The sequence below is a fragment of the Sphaerodactylus townsendi genome, linkage group LG13 (assembly GCF_021028975.2).
Source record: "Sphaerodactylus townsendi isolate TG3544 linkage group LG13, MPM_Stown_v2.3, whole genome shotgun sequence".
In the NCBI taxonomy this organism is placed as follows: domain Eukaryota; kingdom Metazoa; phylum Chordata; class Lepidosauria; order Squamata; family Sphaerodactylidae; genus Sphaerodactylus; species Sphaerodactylus townsendi.
The window spans coordinates 17227635-17251333 of NC_059437.1; the positions used below are offsets into that span (position 1 = coordinate 17227635).

At 38.9% G+C, this 23699-nt stretch overlaps 1 protein-coding gene across 5 annotated transcripts in view; it reads right to left on the bottom strand.

Annotated features, from left to right (window-relative positions):
• The window catches only part of DIAPH2 (diaphanous related formin 2), a 413545-nt gene that overhangs the window by 384082 nt on the left and 5764 nt on the right, over nt 1–23699 (bottom strand). Inside the window, exons 2-5 of one of the 5 annotated variants that reach the window (XM_048514789.1) lie at nt 10940–10972; nt 8801–8977; nt 6186–6290; nt 675–695 (exon numbers count right to left, since the gene is read on the bottom strand). In XM_048514789.1, coding sequence (XP_048370746.1) covers nt 675–695; nt 6186–6290; nt 8801–8977; nt 10940–10972 — 336 coding nt within the window. Of the gene's footprint in view, nt 1–674; nt 696–6185; nt 6291–8138; nt 8758–8800; nt 8978–10939; nt 10973–23699 lie in introns of those variants that run through there. The other 4 variants (XM_048514793.1, XM_048514791.1, XM_048514790.1 and 1 more) reach the window with 4 other exon arrangements.

Here is a 23699-nt window from a genome sequence, read left to right on the forward strand (position 1 = left end):
CATCCCCGGAGGGCTCTGGGCGGTGTACAACAAAAAATATGAATAGACGAATTATAAAATCTTTAAAACAGCGATAACAATAGCAGTAAAAGTAATAATTCACTGGTGTTTAATAATAATCACATTATTTTCAAACTACTAAGCTTGCCTCCCTGACATCCCTAACTGAATCAGCCTTTTTGCCATTAAAAACTTTATCTAAGTTTAATAGAATAGAATTAAAAAAAACCTTGAGGGTTTTTTCCTTCATTTCATTGAGTTGTATCCAACAATACTCTTCTGTATGCAAAAAAAAAATCCCCTTACAATTCTGGTCATGCAAAGGCTATGTCAACTGTGGTGTGAGAAAAATGAGCAAAACCAGGTATGTTCTTCCATTTGCACATCAGCAGGCACAACAATTGCTAGAGGGGTTTATGCTTACAGCAGTGCACAATTTTTTACGTGAACTGATGAAAGCTTGCAGAACCCCCCTTAGCAGCGATTTTTCTTCTACTCATGGTTCCTTAGAGCTACTGGCAAAAATCCGCATGTTAGAATTACAGTAAAATAACCAATTTCATCAGATTAAAGACAAGCATGCAAAAGGCATTGCAATCACAGGCAACCTACAGATTTTCCCCTGCTGTTATATCATGCATCTACAAGATGTGACAGCTTACATCTATACTCACCTGAACTTTACTTCCAATAATCTGCATGCAGTGATCAACGGAGAGTAGTGATAGTATAAAAAAAAAAAACAAGCAAGAATTAGTAAGCTGAAGCATTTCACACAACTAGCTAAGTGTCTAGTAGTTAGTAACTATTAAAGATATTTAATATAAGACATAAAATGTTCATAAATGCTGTCGTCTCAGTTAGCTGTGGAAGCACAGATTTGGAATGACTTTTTAATTGTCTACATTTACAATATTTTAATGTGGAAAGATGAAGCCTTATTGGGTGGTGTTACACAAATACATCAACAAAACAAAAATCATTTATTGGGCAGGCACTTTTAACATCTGCTGCCAAAATTACATACTTTATATTTTGAGAACTGGAGTAGATTTCCTACGGCAGCAAAAGCCCGATGACCAACGTGCTTTCATTAAATTCAAGAAAATGCTGTGTTAAACGGCTGCCCAACATTTCTACCTTAAAAATTAAATGAATTTGAATGCTGTGTTAAATGTGCCTACAAAGGTAACATGTTTCAGTTCAGTTCTCTTATACCCTTATAATCCCACCTCTTTTCAAACTGGGAATTTGTTTTGAAACCAATTACAAGACTGAAAGGCATAGGTGGAGTGGGGTAGTGGTTACACTGTTGCTCTCCTTTGCATTGGCACCCAAAGATTCAGTGAGAGAGAAAAAATAAGCAACTTAAATCCACGGCACCACGTAGAAAAAACGAATGACAAAAGGAAATGGGTAGGGAACCAGAGCATTTCAGATAGGCAACCCAAACTGGATACACTGTAACTAAAAGAACTAGTTTTTACACCCTACTTTTATCTCCCTTTAGGAGTTTCAAAACATCTTACAATTGCCTTCCCTTCCCCTCCTCACACCTGGTGAGGTAAGCGGGGCTGAGAGAGTTCAGAGAAAACTGTGGCTAGCCCAAGATCACCCACCAGGCTTCTTATGGAAGAAAGAACCATCTGTTGGTGCCAGAACACTGGGTGAAAGAGTATGGCCGGTTACCATGCTCCTAGTCATCATGAAGGGTACTGATCATATGCAATTGAGGCACTGGTGGAGGGTCAGACAATACACAAAAAAGATGCAGTGGTATGGTCCAGGTTCTTCATGCCCCAATAGTTTGCTACATAATGCAGCAGCTTCTATGGGTGTTAGTGTTTTAGCACAGACCATAACTGGGAGCTCAAGTGCCAGATCTTCTGCCTACTGTCTCTGAAGAGCAGAGCACAGAATCAAGTTAATAATTAGACTCGACTCTTGCATAGGAAGACACTGTTACTTCTTAGAAGACAGCAGTTCTAATCTTGGAGTCTTAAGATATCTAGCCTACCTCAGGATATTAAATCTTCCATGTGAAGGAGCCCTGTTGCCAAAACCATGTAGGAAATTAACATACAAGCCAGCGTGCCCATGTTGATGCCTAATCCCCATGAAGCCCTGCTAATGCAATTTCCCTTTTGAAGGGAAAGAAATCATGTAAGCAGGACAACTTGTAACTTGGCACCAAAAAGAGCATCCCAGCTAGTAGCATATAATTTCCCACATTAAACTATGGTAATACAGCCAATACGTGCAGGCAATTCTGAAATGTATGGACTAGTCCAGTTATGTTATATGTTAAATTGTTCATAGAATATCTGTATTTTTATTTATGTTATATATTTACGTCAACTGCCCTGAGCCTATATAATTATATATAGATGGATAGTGCTGGAATACGGGAGAGAGATCTGCATTCTTGTTTTGTTGTAGATATTTTACTAAATTGGAGATTTGTAATATATATGGTCATTGACTGTCAATAAAGTCTACTACTACTCCTGCCCTGAGCCCTGATTACCAGGAAAGGGGCAGAGAAAAATCTAAATAAATAACAGGAATAAGTAAATATGACAGTGGATTAGCTGTGTAACTACATATAATGTAGAAAGAAAAAGAGGAAGAGGAAGGTAGCATGCTACATGTAAATGAATATCATTAAATGAGTGCCTTAAGAAAGGGGAAAAAGCATCCCATATTCTTTTTGAACTTCTCTCACTTCCACTGAGATTTCCTGCTACTGACTGGCATGTAAAGTAGCACCAGAAGCTTTGGAAATAGGCATTAAAGTAAGAACTCAAGTTAGTACAATATTTCCCATAGAGATTTGTGCCAACAGAACCAGTCCATGCTTCTTTGTCCCTTAGCTCACACAGAATTCAATTACTGACCCACAGGATAACATCACATCACATTTGCTAGACAGTGCTTTGCCGTTGCCTTCCTCAGTTGTCTCCACTTTACCCCGAGCAAGCTGGGTACTCATTTTACCAAACCTCAGAAGGATGGAAGGGTAAGTCAACCTTGACCCCATTACCAGAAACCAAATTCTGTTTAGAAGTTACATCTGTTGAAATCGACCAACACAAAATGGAACACCATTCAGTGGCTTTTGGTTTGAGAGCTCAACAACTAGCCATATGAAAATTATTTTTTTAAAATTAATTTACCCATGTGTATATTTATACTGTATCCTAACCTTCCTTTGATGCATATGGATTATCCTATTTTATACTAATGACCCTCTATGATAAACTATGTTAGTAGCATCAAGCAGGGTTCGTGGCCAGCAGTTCAAACCTAATTGGTTAACTGTACCATACCCAGCATTATATTATTTACTACACTACTACATTAGACCCTTGCCATTCTTAGATTTGTGAATCACGATTTCACACATCCACAGTCAGATCACATGATGTGGTTTCCGGTTTGTTTTTACTTCCTCGTGCCTCTATCAAATAATCACAGTGTGTATTTTTTCATTAAATTTGGTTCTGGGAGACGGCCCTACAGTATTCAGAGATTTTGCCATTTGTGGTGATCCTAGGAACAAAGGCTCTGTGAATGGTGAAGGTCTACTTTATTGAGTGGAATAAAGTGAAACAGTGTACTAGCAACAATGATAACTGATTACTACATTTATGAGTTTAAATCACAATTTAAAGGAATAAATTTCATTTCCAACCCAGCTGTCATATGAACTACAAAACATACCTCAACATTTTAATTAAAAGTTGTTTAAGTTTTCCTTTTCCCAAAACAATTGCTTTCCAGAAATGATTAAAGAGGAAAAGCTTTACATTACTCTAATCAATAATATTTCTAAACCCAGCAAAATATTAAACCAGTCTATAGTTCTAGACTTTGCTTTAATGCTGACACGCACTGCATTACAGTGAACTGGATAAAATGCATTAACTCTTTTTTTTAATGGGATGTGCAAGCAATCTGTGAGTCTAATAAAGTACAGTCAGTGCTCTATAGATCTGCTCATATAACAATTAAATGATTAGCAAATTTATCATGTTATTGCATGTAAAAGTAGTCATGTCAGTTTTAAGTATGATAATGTGCACTGTTTGCATGTTCTGAACTACTGCAGGCATTTAAGGTCTATTCTATGTAATCTCTCCCTCACTTCACATTTAAAAACAAATTAGGCAACCGCTAACATAATCTCATTTACTATTTGGTCTTAATATAACACATGATTATTCATGTACTGTTATCTGCATTTTGCACTCAGATGTTGTTATATAAAATGATTATGTTTCTGCCTTTAGATATTTTGAAAAATAGTTCTGAATATGCAAGCTTGTGTTTCCCAAAGCATTTTGCTATGAAGAATAACTTGGGTGCAAAAATTAAGGAAAGATTCATTGGAATTTCAAAGGAAAACACTCTGCATCGTGTAAGTCTACCAAAATTGGGTTAGTGGTAAATTTCACTTATCACTTGGAACATATTTCTGCCCTTGGATATCAAGACAAGTTAGAAAACATGCAGCAACTTTTCTGGGAGTGATACAACATGTAGTTTATGCTGACATTGAACAATAGTTTGAACATGACCGTCAAAGGTATTGATGGTCTAGAATGGCAATTATTTGATGAGCCCAGCAATAAATTTCTTTCAGCCTTATTACAGAGAAAATTCTCTAATAATGCTCAAAAATTCAGTTTCTACTGTCAGGATCTCATAGGGAGATTTCTATTCTAATGCAGTAACTAAATTTTTATTAACACTTTTTTATTTGTATTAACCTTAGATAAATAAGGGTTTTATCTACATTCCAGTTAAATGTACTATCGGATTATTTATTTATTTATTTATTTATTAAATTTAATATACCACCCTATCCCCGAAGGGCTCATTATGTGCTATTTTAATTGGTCTAACTATTTATCTATGTTGTATTTTAATGCTTCGAATGAGTATTTTTATTATATAGATTATTATAACTGGATGTTATTTATAGTGATTTCTTTGTTGTTCATTGTAAATGTTATATTCATCTCCGTGGATTTGCATTATGCCTATTAAAGGTTACAGTTACAGGTATTGAAGGTAAACTAGATAGGGTATTTTCTGTCATCACTAGAAATTGCTACACTGAAAAAAACCTAAAAGCATTTACATTTTTCACTAAAAAGGGAACACTTAAAGAAATTATGAGTGGATTTTTCTATAAAACCTAAACATAGCAATAAAGCTGAAATCTTTTTCTAAACACTTTGAAATAGTACCTATATCACTCACTTTTCAGTAAATGCATTTAAAAAGCAGAGAAGCCAGTATGCTATTATGTGCAAGGGATATTTAAATAACTCTCTAGAGTGGCTGACATACTCTGCCTAACTCTAAAGATTAAAATTTGGAAACCCTGATTATGCAGTCAAAGTACTGCTCAAGCCACCTGTTTCTCTGTGAGTGTGAGAAACAGAACTCAGTGCCAGAAATCCAGACAGCTACACCATTTGCTTAAGCTGCTGAAGTTGAGGTCTACAGGTATTTGTCATTTCATACTATTTCTGCAGCTCTGGCTCATTGGCCAGAATCCAAGGGTCCTTTTCCACCTGTGAAAGGGATTGTGCATGGGCCACACAGCTTCTCGCTAAGCTGCTACTGCTTACTGCAACAAAAGATTTTTGTGAAATAATCCTAAATTTTAGGAAGACCTTGTCAGGTAGAATGGGGATGAAAATATCTGTGAAGTCACAAGACAGCTTGAGAATCAAGATTTTCCTGTGATCCTAGCCTTTCATTTCAATGATACTGAGCCTAAGATATCGGATGGAATGGCTAATCGTTCGGATAACTTGTATGCCTTGTTTTAAGAGTGCCATCAGCGTCTCCAAGTTTGTGCCATTAACTGTGCTAGAGACACTGAAAAGCTCTGATTATTATTCCGGAGCAGAGGATTTAAGATACTTATTGGTTTACAGTAAAGACAGCGTCATGTTTCAGATTACCAAGCAGTTGTGTGATATGTAATACATTCTAATTAAGGTTTTTAGCCATCTTTGAAGGCATTTTAAAGGATTTTATGGAGGAAGCTTTGTGAAAACTCTAGGAAGGGCAAATTGAAGCAGAAGTCTGAAGATTCAAGTTGAAAACTGCAGATGATGCTAAGCATATTAGTTCAACCCATCCGGGAGGGGGGGGGTCCTACTTACAGATTTGGCAGTTGCAGAAATGTACTGGACAACCATCTCACGTTTTGTGGTCAAGTCCTTATTTCGTAAAGGAGCTTTCCGTTCCTCATTCAAGTTCATGTCTTCCTGTAAATAAATAGGCAAAACACTGCCGTGACTGGATTACTACTTCATAGTTTTAGTTAATCTTCATCACTACAAATGATCAGAGCTGCTCGGCATTTCAAGAGCAGGATGACTGGTTTACTCCAGAAAAGTTATTTTACTCGATTATCATAAACAATCAATGTATAAGACTGTCTCTAAAGCAAAAACACTTTTATTCAGTCAGGACACTTTCCACATATACCCTTACACAGAGATGAGCAATAGAAGCAGCACATAAGCTATATTATTCTCATGTCACAATGTACATGCAATAGAGCAATGGCTTAGTGGTACAGCATCTAAAAGGAATTCAGTAGACCTTCCATCTGGGACCATGGAGAACTGCTGCCTGGCAGACAATTACCAATTTTAACAGGTCTCTCAGTATAAGGTAGCTTTACATGATCACTTATTTGAATTCCAATCACATGGACTATGCAAGTAGGTTAACAGACCTGAAGCGACATTTTTGCCACTTAGAGGATCAAAAAGTCCCAGGTTAAAAGGAATTGCTAAGTATGAGGCTTTAGATTACTTTCCAGAAGTCTTAAGAGTTTCACAATGTCACTAATTAAGTTCCAGTCCTCATTCATTAGGCCAATAGTTTAAAATCAAAGATTTTAAGAACAACTTACAGAAGAGATTTCAGTAAAAGAAATCAGTTGCCAATGACATTGGCATTGGTAAGGAGTTTTAAAGCTCCTGGCAAACTCCTTCCCTTCCTCTCCCCACAATAGATACCTTGAGAGGTAAGTGGGGCTGAAAGAGTTCTGAGAAAACTGTGACTAGCCCAAGGCTGCTCAGCAGGCTTCATGTGGAGGCTTAGGGAAACAAACCTAGTATACCAGATTAGAGTCTGCCACTCACATGGAGGAATGGGGAATCAAACTCAGTTCTCCAGATTAGAGTCCACTGCTCTTAACCACAGCACCATGCTGGCTGTTGGGATATCGTGTATTTTAAAAAGATACCCCAAGTGGCTCTTGCAGCATATCTGATGGGATTTTTGAAAAAAAAATTAAGTCTGTATTTTCACATCAGTGAATCCAAAGATGACAGCCTCTCCACTGATCTCCTGCAGAAGGATGAGACACAGTTGGATATCATGATGGTCTGCTTTCTGGCAGTGAAGCTGCTGAGCAACTTTGAGCAACTGCTGTTTGTATGAGGATAAGATCAAGGCCTCTTTCACACCCTCAAACAGCCGGACTACTATCTGACTGCTTTCAAATACCTCTGCTGAGTTCACATCCTCCACAGCTTGCAACCCTGACCAGTAGATATCAAGATCAAAGCACTCTCTCTGCCCAACAGACTAAGTGATATCCAGTTCCATGGAACACGGCATGTGACCTAGACACCTCATCATACATACAACATATAATAGTTGGGGGAGGCCAGCATGCTAAAGAGTGCCATCCGTAGATCAATTGCTGCCCAAGCTGGTTGGTCTTAAATTCTAGATTCTTAAATTGTCATGTCTGGTGACCCTTCATCTTTCTGTGAGCCCTTTGTTCCCGTAAGAGAAGGATATGTACTGTTCTCTGGCTGAACATAATACAGTATGAAACCATGTATCACTGGAAAGGAATGTCTTCCTTGTCAGGTGGATCTGGGTTTTGGCCAATGAGAACTCAAACCCATCATGATCATAAACAAGTGCAATTTTTTACTACAATTATGAAAATCTATTCCAGGATACTTCAGGTGCTGCCTCCACTTATATGGACCTGCCCATAACTAACTTTGCATCTATGCTCTAAGACAGTCTTTGTCAGTCATGACTCCCAGATCAGGGTTCCCCAATGTAGATGCCATATCACCTACCAAATTTTTCAAAAAGTTAACAGGGCTTCTTGTTGGCCACCCTTCAGTTTTGTGGTTCCATTTCCTCTTCAGGGTTTCTTTCTTGATTTTCTTCTTTCTCTTTCTCTCTTCATCTTGTCATTTCTTTTTATTGATCTTCTGCCATTCTTTTGCAAAGTGTGACAGCTGTTGAGAGTTTTGAGTTGGCACTCACATTTTGAGTTGGAGCTCACCACCCTCTCCTAAAATTCCAAAGGGGCTCACAGGCACAAAAAGGTTGGGGAACCCTGCCCTAGATTGTATAAATCTCTGCTTCAAAGGAGCCGTCACATCCTTCCCTTCTAGCCTTTAGAAAATTGTGAACACAATTCTATTCTGAAGAGCATATGGAGTTCTAATGTCACAACATTGTGTCATTGCAATGTGGACTGCTGATTTTATGAGTGATTGCTGTTTTTGTTGTTCGTTTTATTTTTCATCAAACTGACTATTACATACCTCCTAATTCTCCATCTGACCAAATTCAGAGCTCTCATGCATCCCAGATTTATGCTCCCCGTTCACTAATCAACAACTGCAGCTACTCCAATGAGCAATTGTTTACTTTCAGCTAAGAAATAATAAGGAAATAACACAAAAGTCTCACTTTAAATAGTTTATACCCCTGTATCAAAAAAACTTACCATCATCTTTTCGAATAGGTCCATAACTTCTTTCTCTGACAAATTCATGCTACGTTCATCAAACAACGGCTGAGCTGCTGGCAATTCATTGATGGAGGCTGGTGTGTCAATGGGATGCTGAATGAGAAGTTTCTCCTTTTTGACACCCGATTTCCTAAAACTGGTTATTCTATCACGCTGAAGGGGGAAAAAACAGAATATTTTAAGAGTTAAGACATAAGGGAACACTCATATTCTCATTATACCACATGCCAATAACACACTAATCATGCAACAAAGGTAAGTAAGCCATTCCACCACAATTCTGAGACTGTACTGTACCATTCTTTATTTTGCCCACACACAGTATTTGCCCCATTTAAAACTGAAAATGTTCAATACTTAAATACAATCTACAAATCATACCTTAATTTAGATACAGCATTTAAAAAATAACATATATATAGGTCACCTTCACCTGTGAATGGATCTATGCCTATTCACCAGATTACCCAGATTCTGTGTTAAGATAATTTATATCTTAAACCAAGAAAAACACACAATTTTTTTTAAATTATGGAAATTAGGCAGATGTGTTTAATTTGCATACATCTATTGAAGCGTTAGCCATTAGAAGGAACCCAAGGAGACATTTAGATTTCATCAATTACTACCTGTGCCCTTTCAAGAATAATTTATTTTAAAAAAAACTTTAATAAAAATTGCCATTACAGATGGATTGAGGGTTCAGTTTGTCAATACAAAACTCCATACTTTAGTGATATGCTCACAAACTTCTCTGTGTCTGTGTGTACAGAGGTACAGACTGCTTCACCTACAGACTGTTCTCAAGGCTACAGACTGTCCACCCACAGATATCAACTAGATAGATCCAAAATGGCAGAGCCATAGATTAGATCATAGGTGTCAAACTCGCGGCCCTCCAGATGTTGTGGACTACAGTTCCCATCATGATGGCAGGAGATGATGGGAACTGTAGTCCATAACATCTGGAGGGCTGTGAGTTTGACACCTGTGGATTAGATGATGTTCCTCACGAGAGGAACCAGAACACTGAAAAATTCAAACCTGCCATTAACGACAGTCTCTGCATTGGTTCTTATTTTCATACAAACATTAGCATTTATACTGCACCCAAACATTCCTTTTGTAAGTTTAACAGGCATTAGTGGAAGACAATATTAAGGTCAGTAATGCAAGTATCATGATAGTTAATTCTGTATCTTTCAGTAATGCATGCATGCTTGCATATTAGTAGAAAAGAGCAGTCCACTCCTACTTCTCCAGAAAGCAGCCTGCATACCAAGGGTCTTGAGTAAAAAGGACTGCTGGATGCTCTACGAAAGGGCAAGAGAGAACATGAACTGCCTAGCAGGAACACAGTGCATCTGGTACAAGAGCAGCACGACCAACTAAAGAAGGTTTTACTGGAGCTCCACAATAATTGCTCCAAGCCCTACAAAGAGAGTTTAGAACTGGAAGTACGTTCAGATTTTTAAAATGAAATAGAATTTTTTTAACAGCCAATAAACCGAATACTCAAAAAATGGACTGTAACTTTAAAAGTTGTCCTTAGACACAAACGGTATCTTCGGAGAACGCAGGGCTAGTTTGTGGCAAAGTTTGGTGACACACCACAATAATAATCAGGGAGCTCATGGCCAAAATGCAGCACAGAAATTCCCCTGCAGATCCTTTCTCTCTCTGGTCTTCAGTTTAGCAGTCCAGAAATAACATGCCACCAAAGCATGAAGGGCTAGTATTCATTGGAGTTGGCCTGTGGTACACTTGCCAAAGAAAAAGCTAACCCCTTCGGCTCTCAAGCTCCTTCATGCCCACCTCATTACTAAAGAAAAGCAACTCTCCCTGGAGACATATCCAAGTGTCTGCAACAGTACTAGAGCTTTTCTTTAAAATAATGTCCTAACTTTCCACCTATGACTGTTTACTGAAGAAGACATGAGGAAGAGACGTCTTTTAAACAAGAAAAAAAAGGATATCAGCTTTTCTGGGATAGGAAGCGAAGAGCAGCCAATAGAACAGCTCACACCTTTCATGTTTCACTGCCCAGTTTCTTTATATGCAATACAAGCAGCATGCACTAGAGATAAATACAAACCCAGCACATGAGAATCTTACCACATCATCTGCCAAGGTTTTTATCTGAAGGTTCTATTCAAATCAAGAAAAGAAAAAGCACGTTACTCTGCACTTTTTAAAAAGTGCTTTTCTCATACAATTTAAAAGCTTCTCACAATTCTTTTCTCAGCAATGAAATAACCAACAGTCTTGCTTGACTTCGTACATTTAACGCCTCCAGAACATTTGCTTCTTGATCACCTTCACTTATAAGGCCCCTTAAGCACACACAAAATAATGCATTTTCAAACCACTTTCACAACTGTTTGCAAGTGGATTTTGCTATTCCGCACCGCTTCAAAGAAAACTGAAAACCGTTTGAAAGTGCATTATTCTGCATGTGCGGAATGAGCCTAAGATACCTTTAGAAAGCAGAGAGGTCTGAATAAGCCAAACAAAATGAGTAAGAGCTTAGACAGGAGAAAAAAAAATACAAACCAATCAGAGAACAAAGAATATATTAAATAAGCTATAATGTAAACTATCTCCAAAATTCAACACCCCCAACATCTGTTTTGTCAAAGAAATAGACTCTGAGTAAATAAACTGATTATCTGTTATCATAGTCTAAACAATGAAGAAAATTTCTAAACTATAATGAAACTCAAAATCCATTTTGAACTATTAGAAACAGGCCTACAGACAGTTCCTGTTAAAACTAAATGGGACATAATCCCACATTTTATTAAAATGTTAACAGGAGATGTTGGAGGAGGATGGGATTTGTGTCAAGGCCATGATGGTGGGAAGGGAGAATCATATAAGGGCTTCCCAATTCTAGTAAATCACATCATACTAGCAATTAGCCCCATGGGGAAACAGTTATCAACTTGCACAATGTCCCCAGCAGGATAAACAGAACTATCAATGTGAGCCAGTAACAGTAGAAAAACTGTTCAGGTGATAAGGTTTAAAAATAACAATGGTAATAATAATAATAATAATACTCTGTACTTCCACACTCCAGTTTGATCCAAAATTGGATCCCTTTTCCATTGCTACTACCTTTTTTGAGAGGCAAAGGTTTTCTGCCATCATTTCTACTTTGACCCTTCAATGCTTCAACTAAGGAACTTTCTGATTGTTTGGCTTGGCAGAGGTGATGGTGGAAGTGTGCCAGCCTTCATAGTCCAGCTGATACCAAAGTGATAACCAACCACTTGAGTTGACAAGATAAAGGCAGATTAACACTTGATGAGTAACCCTGTTTCCACTTACCTGCTATCTAACACACTGAATCCCTTTACAACATGATGAAGGATTGTATTTATGCGTGCATCCTATGTTTTATCACAGGTATAAAACAGGCGATTGTTGCTTAAGTGACTATCACATTATATTGATAGTAGAAACATTTGCCTTGAAAAGCCACTGTGGATTGAGAGGTGAAGTATTTCAAATTTAGCATATTCTATAAGAGGTACTACATCACCAAAGAACACTTACTTTGAGAATAGCTAATGTCTCTACCCACCTCTATGACATATGACAAATGTGTTGTATTTTTTAAATTTCTCTCAATTCCAAAAGCAATTTGTCATACAGAATAAAGAGTTACTCTTGGAGAAAAGGTACGGTAAAAATACTCTTAGGCACAGTTACTTGAATCCTAGCCAAACAAAAACAAAACAAAAAACTGAGTACTCCAATGTCCAATTCTCTCACTAACCTAGTTAATACATGTGTATGACAGGAACAGATAATGACTGACATATTGTAGAGCTATTGTCTCCTGTTCTACACTATACAGATCCTAAGCACACAATCTTAACAAAATTATACTTTTCATATGACACTTCCTTTCTGAATGAAGCCTAGTCTATTCTAAGCAGCTGCGCAACGACGGTCAGATTCTGGACAGAAGACCAGGACTCTAATTCCAAACGCTCAACATGGAGGTCCAAAAGGTTTTGCATTTGAAGTAGCAATCTACAGAACACAGTTAAATTTATGATTACTAACTGCACTACTGATTCTTAAGCTGCGATCTTAAGCACCTTCACCAGCAGGCCACATCCACTGAAGTTAGATTTACTTTTGAGTATGACCATTTAGGATTGGCCTAGCCATCAAAACAAACAAATAATATGCTTTGCACACCACTTTAAAGTATAAGTAAATTGATTATTCACTTTTAAGCCAACAGCAAACAAGAGGAAAAGCTATTACAATACAACTTGCATTTCCTCTCTTTCAACTATGACTGATTAACTTCTCAGGTGACAAGAGAACAAGTCTTTAGTGTTCAATCAATGTTGTCATGTGAAAGCATACATAATTCAAGCTGTAACCAGTCAATTATTGTAGCTAGCGTCCCAGAAGTATGACTTGAACTGAAGTTGAGCTCCATTAGCCGTCTGAACTCTAATCTTGCTCTAACTGCAATACAGATGCAGAACTTTGTCTGACATTCACTTTTAAAAGGCTGAAGGAAAACCACCGTAATACCTTTTAAACTCAAGTCTTCAGCCAACGGAATTTTTTTATATGCTCAAAAATCCCAATAAGCACATGGTCCATTTCTCCATGGAGCACACTTACCCCAAAAACAAAACAATTGACATTTTAATGGATATTACAACTATTTCAATACTGTTCAGTATAAGAAAAAATTCCCATCCATAACAACCCCCAAATCTCCCAGATTGTTCCTCATTTTGAAATAAAAGGGTGGAGGAGAGAAGAGCGCAGCCATGCACAATTTTTTTAAAAAAAATTCTCTACTAGCTTTTCAGTTTCAATTTTGAGGGGTACTTTTTACGTCTAACATATGTTGTATGCATAGAAGTAGCTTGCAACAAATACATCAAACATACAAAATGCTATAGCACTAATCAATAAACCACTGAACATCAACCCACACACAAGAGCGTTAAAAACAACTTTAATTATGTTAAATTTAATGGCTGTGGACTCTATCATGTGGAATTACCACAAACTGCCCACTAGGAGTCTCCACAGGACTAGCAACTGTGTAATGCACCAAGAAAACATGACAACACAAAGAGCAGGGCAGTATTTCTGAGCCAACCACACCCACATCTTTTAAGAAGAATGTCCTCATGCCAAGCCGCAAGAATATGTTTGTGGGAGGCACAACTGTATTCAAAGCACCAAAGATCATATTAGGTATAGCCACCATCCATGTCACTGGTAAGATCACAAACTGCCTAATTATATTGGTTGTTGTGGGTTTTCCAGGCTATGTGGCTGTGATCCACTAGTCTTTGCTCCTAACGTTCCACCTACATCTACGACTGGTATCTTCAGGAAAAATCTTCTGGCAAATGCCTTTGAAGATGCCAGACATAGATGTGGGCAAAATATTAGGAGCAAAAACTACCAGACCACCGCCACATAACCTGGAACACCCACAACAGCCAGTTGATTCCACCTGCAAAAGCCTTTGACAATACATCACTTCATTATATTTTCTTAATGCAACATAGTTTTGTAGCTAGTGTAAGGTGATGCTGGTGGGTGTTACTCCACCTGTACTAAACAATGTTAAATTACTCCTACATGTATGTTACATAAGCAACATATAGAGTAACTTAAGTCACCTTGACTGTTACCACAATCCCAGGAGAATAATCTTATCAGAGGCAAAAACTCTTTCATGGGGACAAAAAGATTATGAGCAATGATTCTACCATGGGAGGTATGAACACGTGACCTATTGTTGAAAAATCTGCTTCTCTATATAAATAAGATGGTCATCTCAAAATATACCTGTGTATTTTGTTAAATAAGTTAACAAAATAGCCTTTTGTTAAATATTCACAAACATTTACATCTTAGAAGAAAGGCAATTCATGGATGAACAGCCAAAATCTGGGCAATTTAAGCCGCTTTGAGATGTGTTACAGTTGAGAAAAGCAGGGAATAAAAACCAACTCTTCTTCTATTTTGAGTGTTTCTCCACATTAGGCTTGGTCAATACCCTGGAAATTCGGTAAAATTCGGATTCGTATTTATTCTGGCATAAAATTATCTAAAACAAATAGCATATTCGGATATACCCGAATATTCAGATATATCCGAAAAATTCAGGTCTGATTTTTTTGTAATGTTTGTATTTTTTACATTTTGGCCTGCAGATGGCACATTTTTAAAGCTAGCAGCACCAACATTTCAGGGTATCATCCAGACACTCTCCTGATGATGTCACCCATGTTTGGTGATGTTTGGTTCAAGGGGTCCAAAGTTATGGACCCCCAAAGTGGGTGCCCCATCCCCCATTGCTAACAGGACATAAGCTACCCCTTTGAGGGTCCATAACTTTGGACCTCCAAAACCAAACTTCACCAAACTTGGGTGGTATCATCAAGACAGTCTCCATATGAGACCCTGAAATTTTGGTGCCAGTTGCTTTACAAATACGCCCCTGACAGGTACCCCAAGACATTAGCCCAGATTCTCTGATCTGTAGTGTCTTAGCTCCATTGTTGCCAATGGGGAATTTCTGAGTGTGTAAGACGAATATGCCCAAATGCAACCAGATTCAGGCCAAATCCAGGATTCAGTACACCCAAATCTCCAAGCTTACTCCACATGCAAAATTTTAACATAAAAAAACAGGCCAGAATCCTGAATGTGTATGTGTGTATATGTACGTGTGTGTTTGGGGGTGGGGGGTAGGATGTATTCTAGCATAGAATGTACTACCTGCATTCTGAAGAAGATTAGTCCTAAATTACACTATATCTGTCTTCATTATGTAAATGAGTCCTAAGGTTAGTCCTGAGGGTATGGCTACCCTTTCAGGAAAAACTGACTATAAACAGATTGCTTCAATTTATTCGGCAACCAAAATGATCAAGCAGCACTTTTTCTATGAAGAAAAGCTAAAGCATCTGGGATTTTATAGTCGAGGGGAAAAATGGCTAAGAAGGAACATGACAGAGGTTTACACAATTATGTGTGGAGTGGAGAAAGCAGATAGTGTGTTTTTTTTCATAAAACTAAAACTTAGTGGTAACCAATGAGGTACATGTGCAATAGAGTCAGGACAGACCAAAATAAATATTTATTCTACAATTTAATTGTAGAATTCACTGCTACTGGACATAACAGCTTATAAGCATAGAGGAAGCGACAGCAGCAGCTACCATGCTCCACTAGTGACAATAGCTTAAAACCAGTTTAAAAATCTCTTACCTAATTAGCCAGTGACAAGAGCAATTTTATAAGATTTTTTTTCGCAGTTTAAAGCAGAGGTCTCCAACCTATGGTCCTCCAGATGATCATGGGCTATGATTCCCATCAGCTCTGGCAATTGGCCATGCTGCCTGGGGCAGATGGGAACCATAGTCCATGAACATCTGGAAGGCCATAAGTTGGAGACCCATGGTTTAAAACTTGTAACACTCCCAATAATGAAATCAGAACACAAAAATTGGATGAACTTCCTAGCACATAAAATATCTTTGATTTTGTGTTTCACATGTTTGCAGAGGTCAAATCCAACTTGCAAGATTCAAACTGACAGATGTCAATACAAACATCTGAGGAATTAAATGCAAATTACTATAAGAACATTTGAGTACAATTACAGGGAACCTCCACAGGTTGTGTTTTTAAAGGCATAATTAGAAAAAAAAATCCTGCTTGTTTTAAAAATGATTCGTAAATAATTCATTAAAGAGTAAAAAATTAGGGGTCAGCAAACAAAAGCAACCTCATTTAGCCATCTGAAATAAAATTATTCTGCAGTTTTTACGTCAAAATTTGATCTAACAACATGCCTAAATCATTATGCTTATTTCTACTTAGACAATAGTTTTACATTAAAAATTGTGGTATCCATATTAAAGTCAAGCTATGGCAGCACCAGTGTCAATATATCAATAAGTTTTTACATTAGAAACCTTAGACTGCATTCAGATGACTAAATGTGCCATTTTTTGTTCTATTTTATAGAGGCACAGGCAATCTTCTAATTAGTATATTCTCTCCTACCATATAACCAGGGCAGCAATGAATTTTTCCTCCTATTTGGAATAAACAAAGGCCCTTTCCGCATGGGCCAAAAACGACGGCCTGGGGGCGGTAAAAACGCCGCCCCCAGGAGCCGCCCCGTTCGCTGAGTGGCTGCTGCAGCGGCAGCAGCGCCCGACCTTACAAGCTTCCCCTTCCCCAGAGCGGCGTCAGGGCCGCCCTAAACCAACAACCCTTTAAAGGGAGGGTTGTTGTTGGGGGGAAAGCATCTTCCAGGCTGACCTTGGTGCAAACCCATCTACCCGCCCGGGGAACATCTGTCTCTCTAGCCCGTCCACTCACCTTGTCCCCGTAAAATTAAGCCTGCTGGCAGCGTCGAAGCCCCGCCCATGCCTTGTACTCCGACCCCTGGAATTCGGAGGGCAAGCGTGGAGTGAAAGGCTCGACGGCTCAATAGGCGACGAATTAAATGATGGGAGCGAACCAGGGAGAAGAGGCGACTCCACATGGAGCCGGCCTCTGCTGCGACACTTCGCATGCGTGCATGCTTGAGCGACCTTCGCCTCAATACCCGGTGAATTCGCCCGGCGATGGAGAATGTTTTGACATCGTCGCTTGAGCTTGGCCTAAGGTTTGTCGAGTACTTTAAACTGAATTAAGAACTAAAAAACCCAGCAGGATCCCATAGGCAAGAGAAGAAAACTGTTTACTTCATCCAAGTTAGCTCCTTCAAAATCAGCAAGCTGCTGATCTGTATATCTGCACACTAGGGGAAAGAGCACAAGGACTTATAAGGCTTGTTCCTGGACTAGAAAAAAAAAGTTTGCTCAGCTGTCTGAATGGAGCATAAATCTACAGCCAAATATCTAAAGTTATGCATCACACAGCAATTATAGTACTATATAATGAATCTGTATTCCTAGAACTTGCCTAATCTTACAACAGTTTGTCATCTTTCTCCCAAATCTGGCTAGGGCAGTATAATTAGCTTCAGCGTTATGAGATTATTGAGCTTCAGCCATCTGTGTTCACAGTGTAACATGCTCATGCCAACTTCACCCATTTCCTAATACTGCAAAAAGAGTTCAGAAGTTTGTGACTCATGTAGTCATAGGGCTGACTCACAAACATATAGCAATCTCTCCAGTTCTCAGTTAAATGGAAAAGTCGCAGACATTTTGCATATTTCAGTCAACTCACCATGAAGTAACTCCACTTGTGATTAACATGCCATATGCATTTGAAGTTAGCCAACTGACATTGTAAATTTTTCTCCATTGACTCTTCCAAAGCAGAGAGGATTTCTGCATCAACATTATTTATTCTGCTATCTATAGCAATGGACTATGTTGCTAGAATAGTGGAGTCAACATATGTTGCTGCAGCAATGAATTACCTAGTGATGGCCTGCTTTGCTAGAAAGAATCGGTGTTAGGAGGAACTATAAGTCTTTTAGTCCAATCTCCTACTCCATACACTGAGCAGACCCATCAGCAGACCCATCAGCAGGTACACTGCCGAAGGGTCCCTCAATGGTAAATATCTTCCAGCAAGCTACAAGAATCAACCCAGTATACAAGAAAGAGGGTCTTTAGGCAACATGATCTAGAGAAAAAAAATATGTGTCCAACTCACAATCTGGCATAGTTATTCTATCAGGGTCAGTAGCGTCTATTTTACTGACAGCAGCTCCCAAGGGTATCAAATAAAAATCTTTCACGTCACCTACTATCTGAACTTTTCAACTAGAGATAGGATGTATGTAATCTTGAACCTTCCGCATGCCAAGTGGGTGCTCTGAGCCATAGCCCGTTTTAAAAATAAAGTGTGAACTCCATTCATTTTGGCAGAGCTCAGACAATATCCATGACATAAAAGGTAATCAGCTCTATTGACTTTGTTAGGAACAAACATCTGCCTTAAGTTATTTGCCACAACAGCCCCACCATCAGCAGAAAGAAAGGGGCGAGAGGATCTTCTCTAAAGGAACTGGAAGAAGGAAAGAGAAATTTTGGAGGAAGCTACAAGAGGAGAAGGTTTTAACAGTCCCAGGTAGGGAAAGCCAACCGAGCCACACATATCTGTAACAAATATCTTCACATGCATACTAATTAAACCCCATTGTTTATGAGGTTCCCAGTAGTGGCTAAAACTGAATTCCTGATCATAGTGCCCAACCCTGCTAAGATTTTGCAAATGGTAACTAATGCCACCCACTATCCATTCTAAACATTCTGTTAAGTGCCTGTATCTTCAACCAAATCAAGGACCTGGTGTCACACCCAATCTAATACACTCATTTGCCAGAAATGAAACTCTGAAGGTTTGTTTTTCAAAAGGACAATATGGAATTGTCCCAACACATGATGTTTACAGGAACATAAAAAGTAGCAAGGTGTAGAACAATATAACGTTTTTTGAGGAACAAAACAAAGAGAAGAAAACAAGTCATGGAATTCAGAAGATCAGATCCTGATAGGATCACTAACAATCTGAGAATCTATGTGGTTGATTTCTGTTCTCTATGTTTTCAATTACAGATTATCCAAAGTGCCTTGACAATATGCCAGTACATAAATGCATTTGAAAACAGTTAACACAAATCATTTCACTGCTTCCAAACAGACTATGGCCAAGACTTCTTTAAACATTTATACTGGAGAAGGCCCCTACGCGCAATTCAACTTTCTGGTATTTAAGGTATGTACTGAAAAATGAAGTGCTGCATTTCCTGTGTTTAAATAGGATTATTTGGAATCTGAATTTCAAACATAGGCCTTTTGCTTACTTTTCTTTTACATCTGAAACTGATATCCCATTTGACAAGAAGATACCATTCAGAACAAATTAGATTACTAATGAAAATTATGAACAGAAAATGAAGAAAGCAACATGAATTAAAACAAAAACAGTAAAGATGGTGTTACCAAGTAACTTTTAAAATAGCTCAAACCGAAAGCAAGGCATTTATAGAAAACTATAAAGGAGATGGTAATTCTCCTTAGAAAACTATAAAAGAGATGGTAATTCTCCTTAGAAAACTATAAAGGAGATGGTAATTCTCCTTTAAAATCAGTTCTTCAAGTGAAGAAGAAACCAGACTCTTTGCACCATAACTTTGCTTTGTCAGAGTTGCCTTCCTCGGGTCTCGTGGGTGGCGGATTTTGCACCCCCCATGTGACCAGATGGCGTGCCCCCAGAGACATGGGTTACCCCATGTCCCTGGGCAGATACGCCACTGGTGGCTGCTGTTGAACAGAAGCAAGTAGCCAGGTTTGGTTGAGTCATGCAAGTCAGGTGGTGTCAAGTCACCCTGAGGTTGTTGTCAGGCCTAGGTTACCAATTTCTCCCATAATTACAACTGAGTTCCAGACAACAGAAATCTATCATCCTGGAGAAAATGACTGTTTTGTGGAATAGACTCTTTAGTATTATGTTTGGCTGAGGCCTCTTCCCTCCCAAAGTCTTCCTCCTCAGACTCCACCAAAAATCCCGAGGAATTTCCCAACCAGGAGCTGGCAATCCTAGTCAGGCATAGCCCCAATAAATCCTTCCTCAAGGAACAAAATAGTTCTGAAAAAGACATTGCCCTCTCCCGCTGCCTTTTCACTCACATGAACCCAGCCTGGAAAACTATGGTTGCCTAGCAACAGGCACTGAGAGAACCTGTTGCTTAAAGCTACAGGCACTCTTTTTATCCTTTTGGGGAGTTTTAAACCCCACAATGATGATGATATTGTTGTTGTTGTTTTAATTTCACCTTTTCCGGCAAATTGGGGACCCTTTTCAAGTTTGTAGAAAGATCAATCTTGCCTGTTCACAGCTCCAGTCACCAGATTTAAGTACCCCCAGATTTGGCCAACCTCATTAAGAGGGTGGGTGATATTGTTGATGCTGATCACTCTTGTCATGAACCCCATAAGATATAGAAATTATTTCAGATTATTGTAACATGTCATCACAGAAAATACATATTAAATACTCAAAGTTCTTGGTTTATGTTTGTTTCCCTTTTTTTGTATGACTTGGAAACATTAAATTTTACCACTAATACTAACAGAAACATTAAATAAAAATTCATTGCATATAGCAAATGTCATGTAATGTAATACATATATAACACAATACATAACACGAAGAGTCCATGTGTTTGTTTTTGAGGGCCTGGGAGGGCTTTTAATTGTGAGGGGGGGTTGGGGGGAGAGCATGTGCTTGCCTCCGGCTCCTGAGAGGTAGAACTTCTGGTGAGTCACCAACAGCAAGTCAGCTCTTTTGAACCCTCTGAGAGGAAGTGGCAGCAGAAGGCAGCAGAACAGAGAGCAAAAGGTGACCTCTGTTTTTTGGGGGCGTTAGCCTTAAAACTATATTTTTTAACTGTGTGTCGTTTGAGGGCCTGGAAGGGCTTCTGTTTGTGTGAAGGATTTTCTTTGTTTTTTGGGTGTGTACTTGTCCCAGGCTTCTGGTGAGTCACCAGCTCTATCTAACTTCCAGCCAGCTCTTTTGAGAACTCTCTGAGAGACAGTGGTGCATGTCCAGCGGCACGTGCAATTTTATCAGTAAGAACCAATATTTTGGAATAGAGTAGAGGATACACTTGTCTTATTTTCACAACTGCGTTGGCAGTATCAGTATGGAACCAGATTCGTGGGGGTGGGGAGGTGGATTGGCCTGCGTGACCATTTCCCTCATCTCTGGAGATCCCATAAGGGATTTGGGGTGTGTGCTGTTGGCACATGCAACGCTCAGGTTTGCTGAGTTTGAACATAGACTGTACCCTTCTAGGTTCATTTAGATGGTTAACTAGAATAAGGTTCCTATCTTAGAGATTTATTAAATTAGTTAGAATAGTCCATATTTCACAAAGGAAAAGGTAAACCAGTCTTCCAGCCAGCCTAGGTTATCAAGAGCAAAGTGTGGACATGAGATTTTTAGGGAATAACCAGAAACACATTATATTCATCATTATTTCTTTTGAAAACAGTGACACCAAGCACTTCAAGATGGAACAGTGTGGACAATGAACTCAATTACATAAAACATCACAGTTGGGAGGAGGGGGTTATTGTTAACATTTAAAATACCATTAATATAGCTAATTGGTAAATTAATATAAAAAGAATCTACTAAATAAATACAGAGTGCTCATAATGAATTCAGATGACGGAAAAAAGGATAAAAATATGACAGCCTTTCCAGTATTTTATTTTTAACTTCTTTCCTGTTCAGTACCTGAAGTAACAAACACTAATCACAAAGATAAGATGGGGAAGACTATGATCAGGACAGCAGCAATCGTTATTCCTAAGCAGGTTTTACAATCAAGGACGACGTTAGTTAATCAGAACTGAGGCACTGATGAGATGAGAGTCAGTTTTGCTAATTGAGTAGCATGTAACAGTTAATTATTTGAATGTGAATGTACTGGAAAACAGGTATCTCAGCTTTCAAGGGAAACAATGTGAACAGTCTACTGACGGTAAAGGTAGACCCTGGTGCAAGCACTGGCTCATTACTGACCTATGGGGTGATGTCACATTACAACACTCATTAGGCAGACCTTTTACAGGGTGGTTTGCCATTTCCTTCCCTAGTCTTTTACACTTTGTCCCTAACAACCTGAGTACTCATTTTACTGACCTTGGAAGGAAAGAAGGCTGAGCCAAATAGAAATTGTTCCATGCGAGCACCAAATGGTACTCGGCCCACATTTGCTGTGTACACAGACAAAGTACATGGTTTGGCAGTTTTGCACAAAGTACCCTGTAGGAACAATAGCTATTTAAGGTCAGAAGACAAGGGGAATCCACTGATCATTTATACTTCCATGCTCTCACAAACAGGGTACCAACAAGGGAGACACTGGCAGCCAGCAAAATGCAGCACCACGCTTTTTTCAAGCATACAGTATTGTACGGCAGCATCTAGAAGAAAGGAAATTATGAATCATCCTGGAAGCAAAGGAACGGCTGGCCACTCAATTGAACTCAATTTCAAAACTAGCTTAATAAACACCTGGGTATAGAAAGCCACTGTACATTACTTTTCAAACAAAGTTACACATAGTTAAATATATATATAAGGTTTCCTGTGGTGAATGGTGACCCACAGGTGGTTACTTTTAACTGCATCAATTGCTGGAAAAGGCAGCAATTCACAGTAAACCACAGTCAGGAAATCGGAGCATTCCTCATACAATGAAGTTTAAAACTTAAGTTGCACAATCTACAATTCAGTTCTTCCCCTCAATATGGTCACACAGAGATATTGCTGGGGCTGTTTTCAACTTGGTGTCATAAGAAAGTACCTGGAGGCACAAGATACTGTAATCACATCACACCATTTCCAGGCTAAGCTTGGGTGCTCTGCATCCTGTTATCAAACAGTGCCCCAAAATCGTTTGGAAATAGCGTCAACAACTGAAGACAATCCTAACCCATACTCTTAGTACACTTCTCTTGGACCAATTACACCAAGGACTGCCATCTCAGCCAGCCCCATGTTTACTCTGGACCAGTGGCGTATTTACCTAGGGGACATGGGGTACCCTATGTCCCCGGGCTGCTTCCCAGGAGGATGCAAAAATTTCAGGTTCGTTTGTGTGTTTTTTGTATTTTTAGTGTGTTTTTTTCAGTTTTATGCCTGCAGGGGGCACGGTTTTTAGGCTAGCATCACTACATTTTCAGGGTACCTTTAGGAGACTCTCCTGATGATACCACCCAGTTTTGGTGAAGTTTGGTTCAGGGGGTCCCAAAAGGGGACCCCATTGTTTCCAATGGGGGCTACACCTTTGAGGGTCCATAACTTTGGACCCCCTGAACCA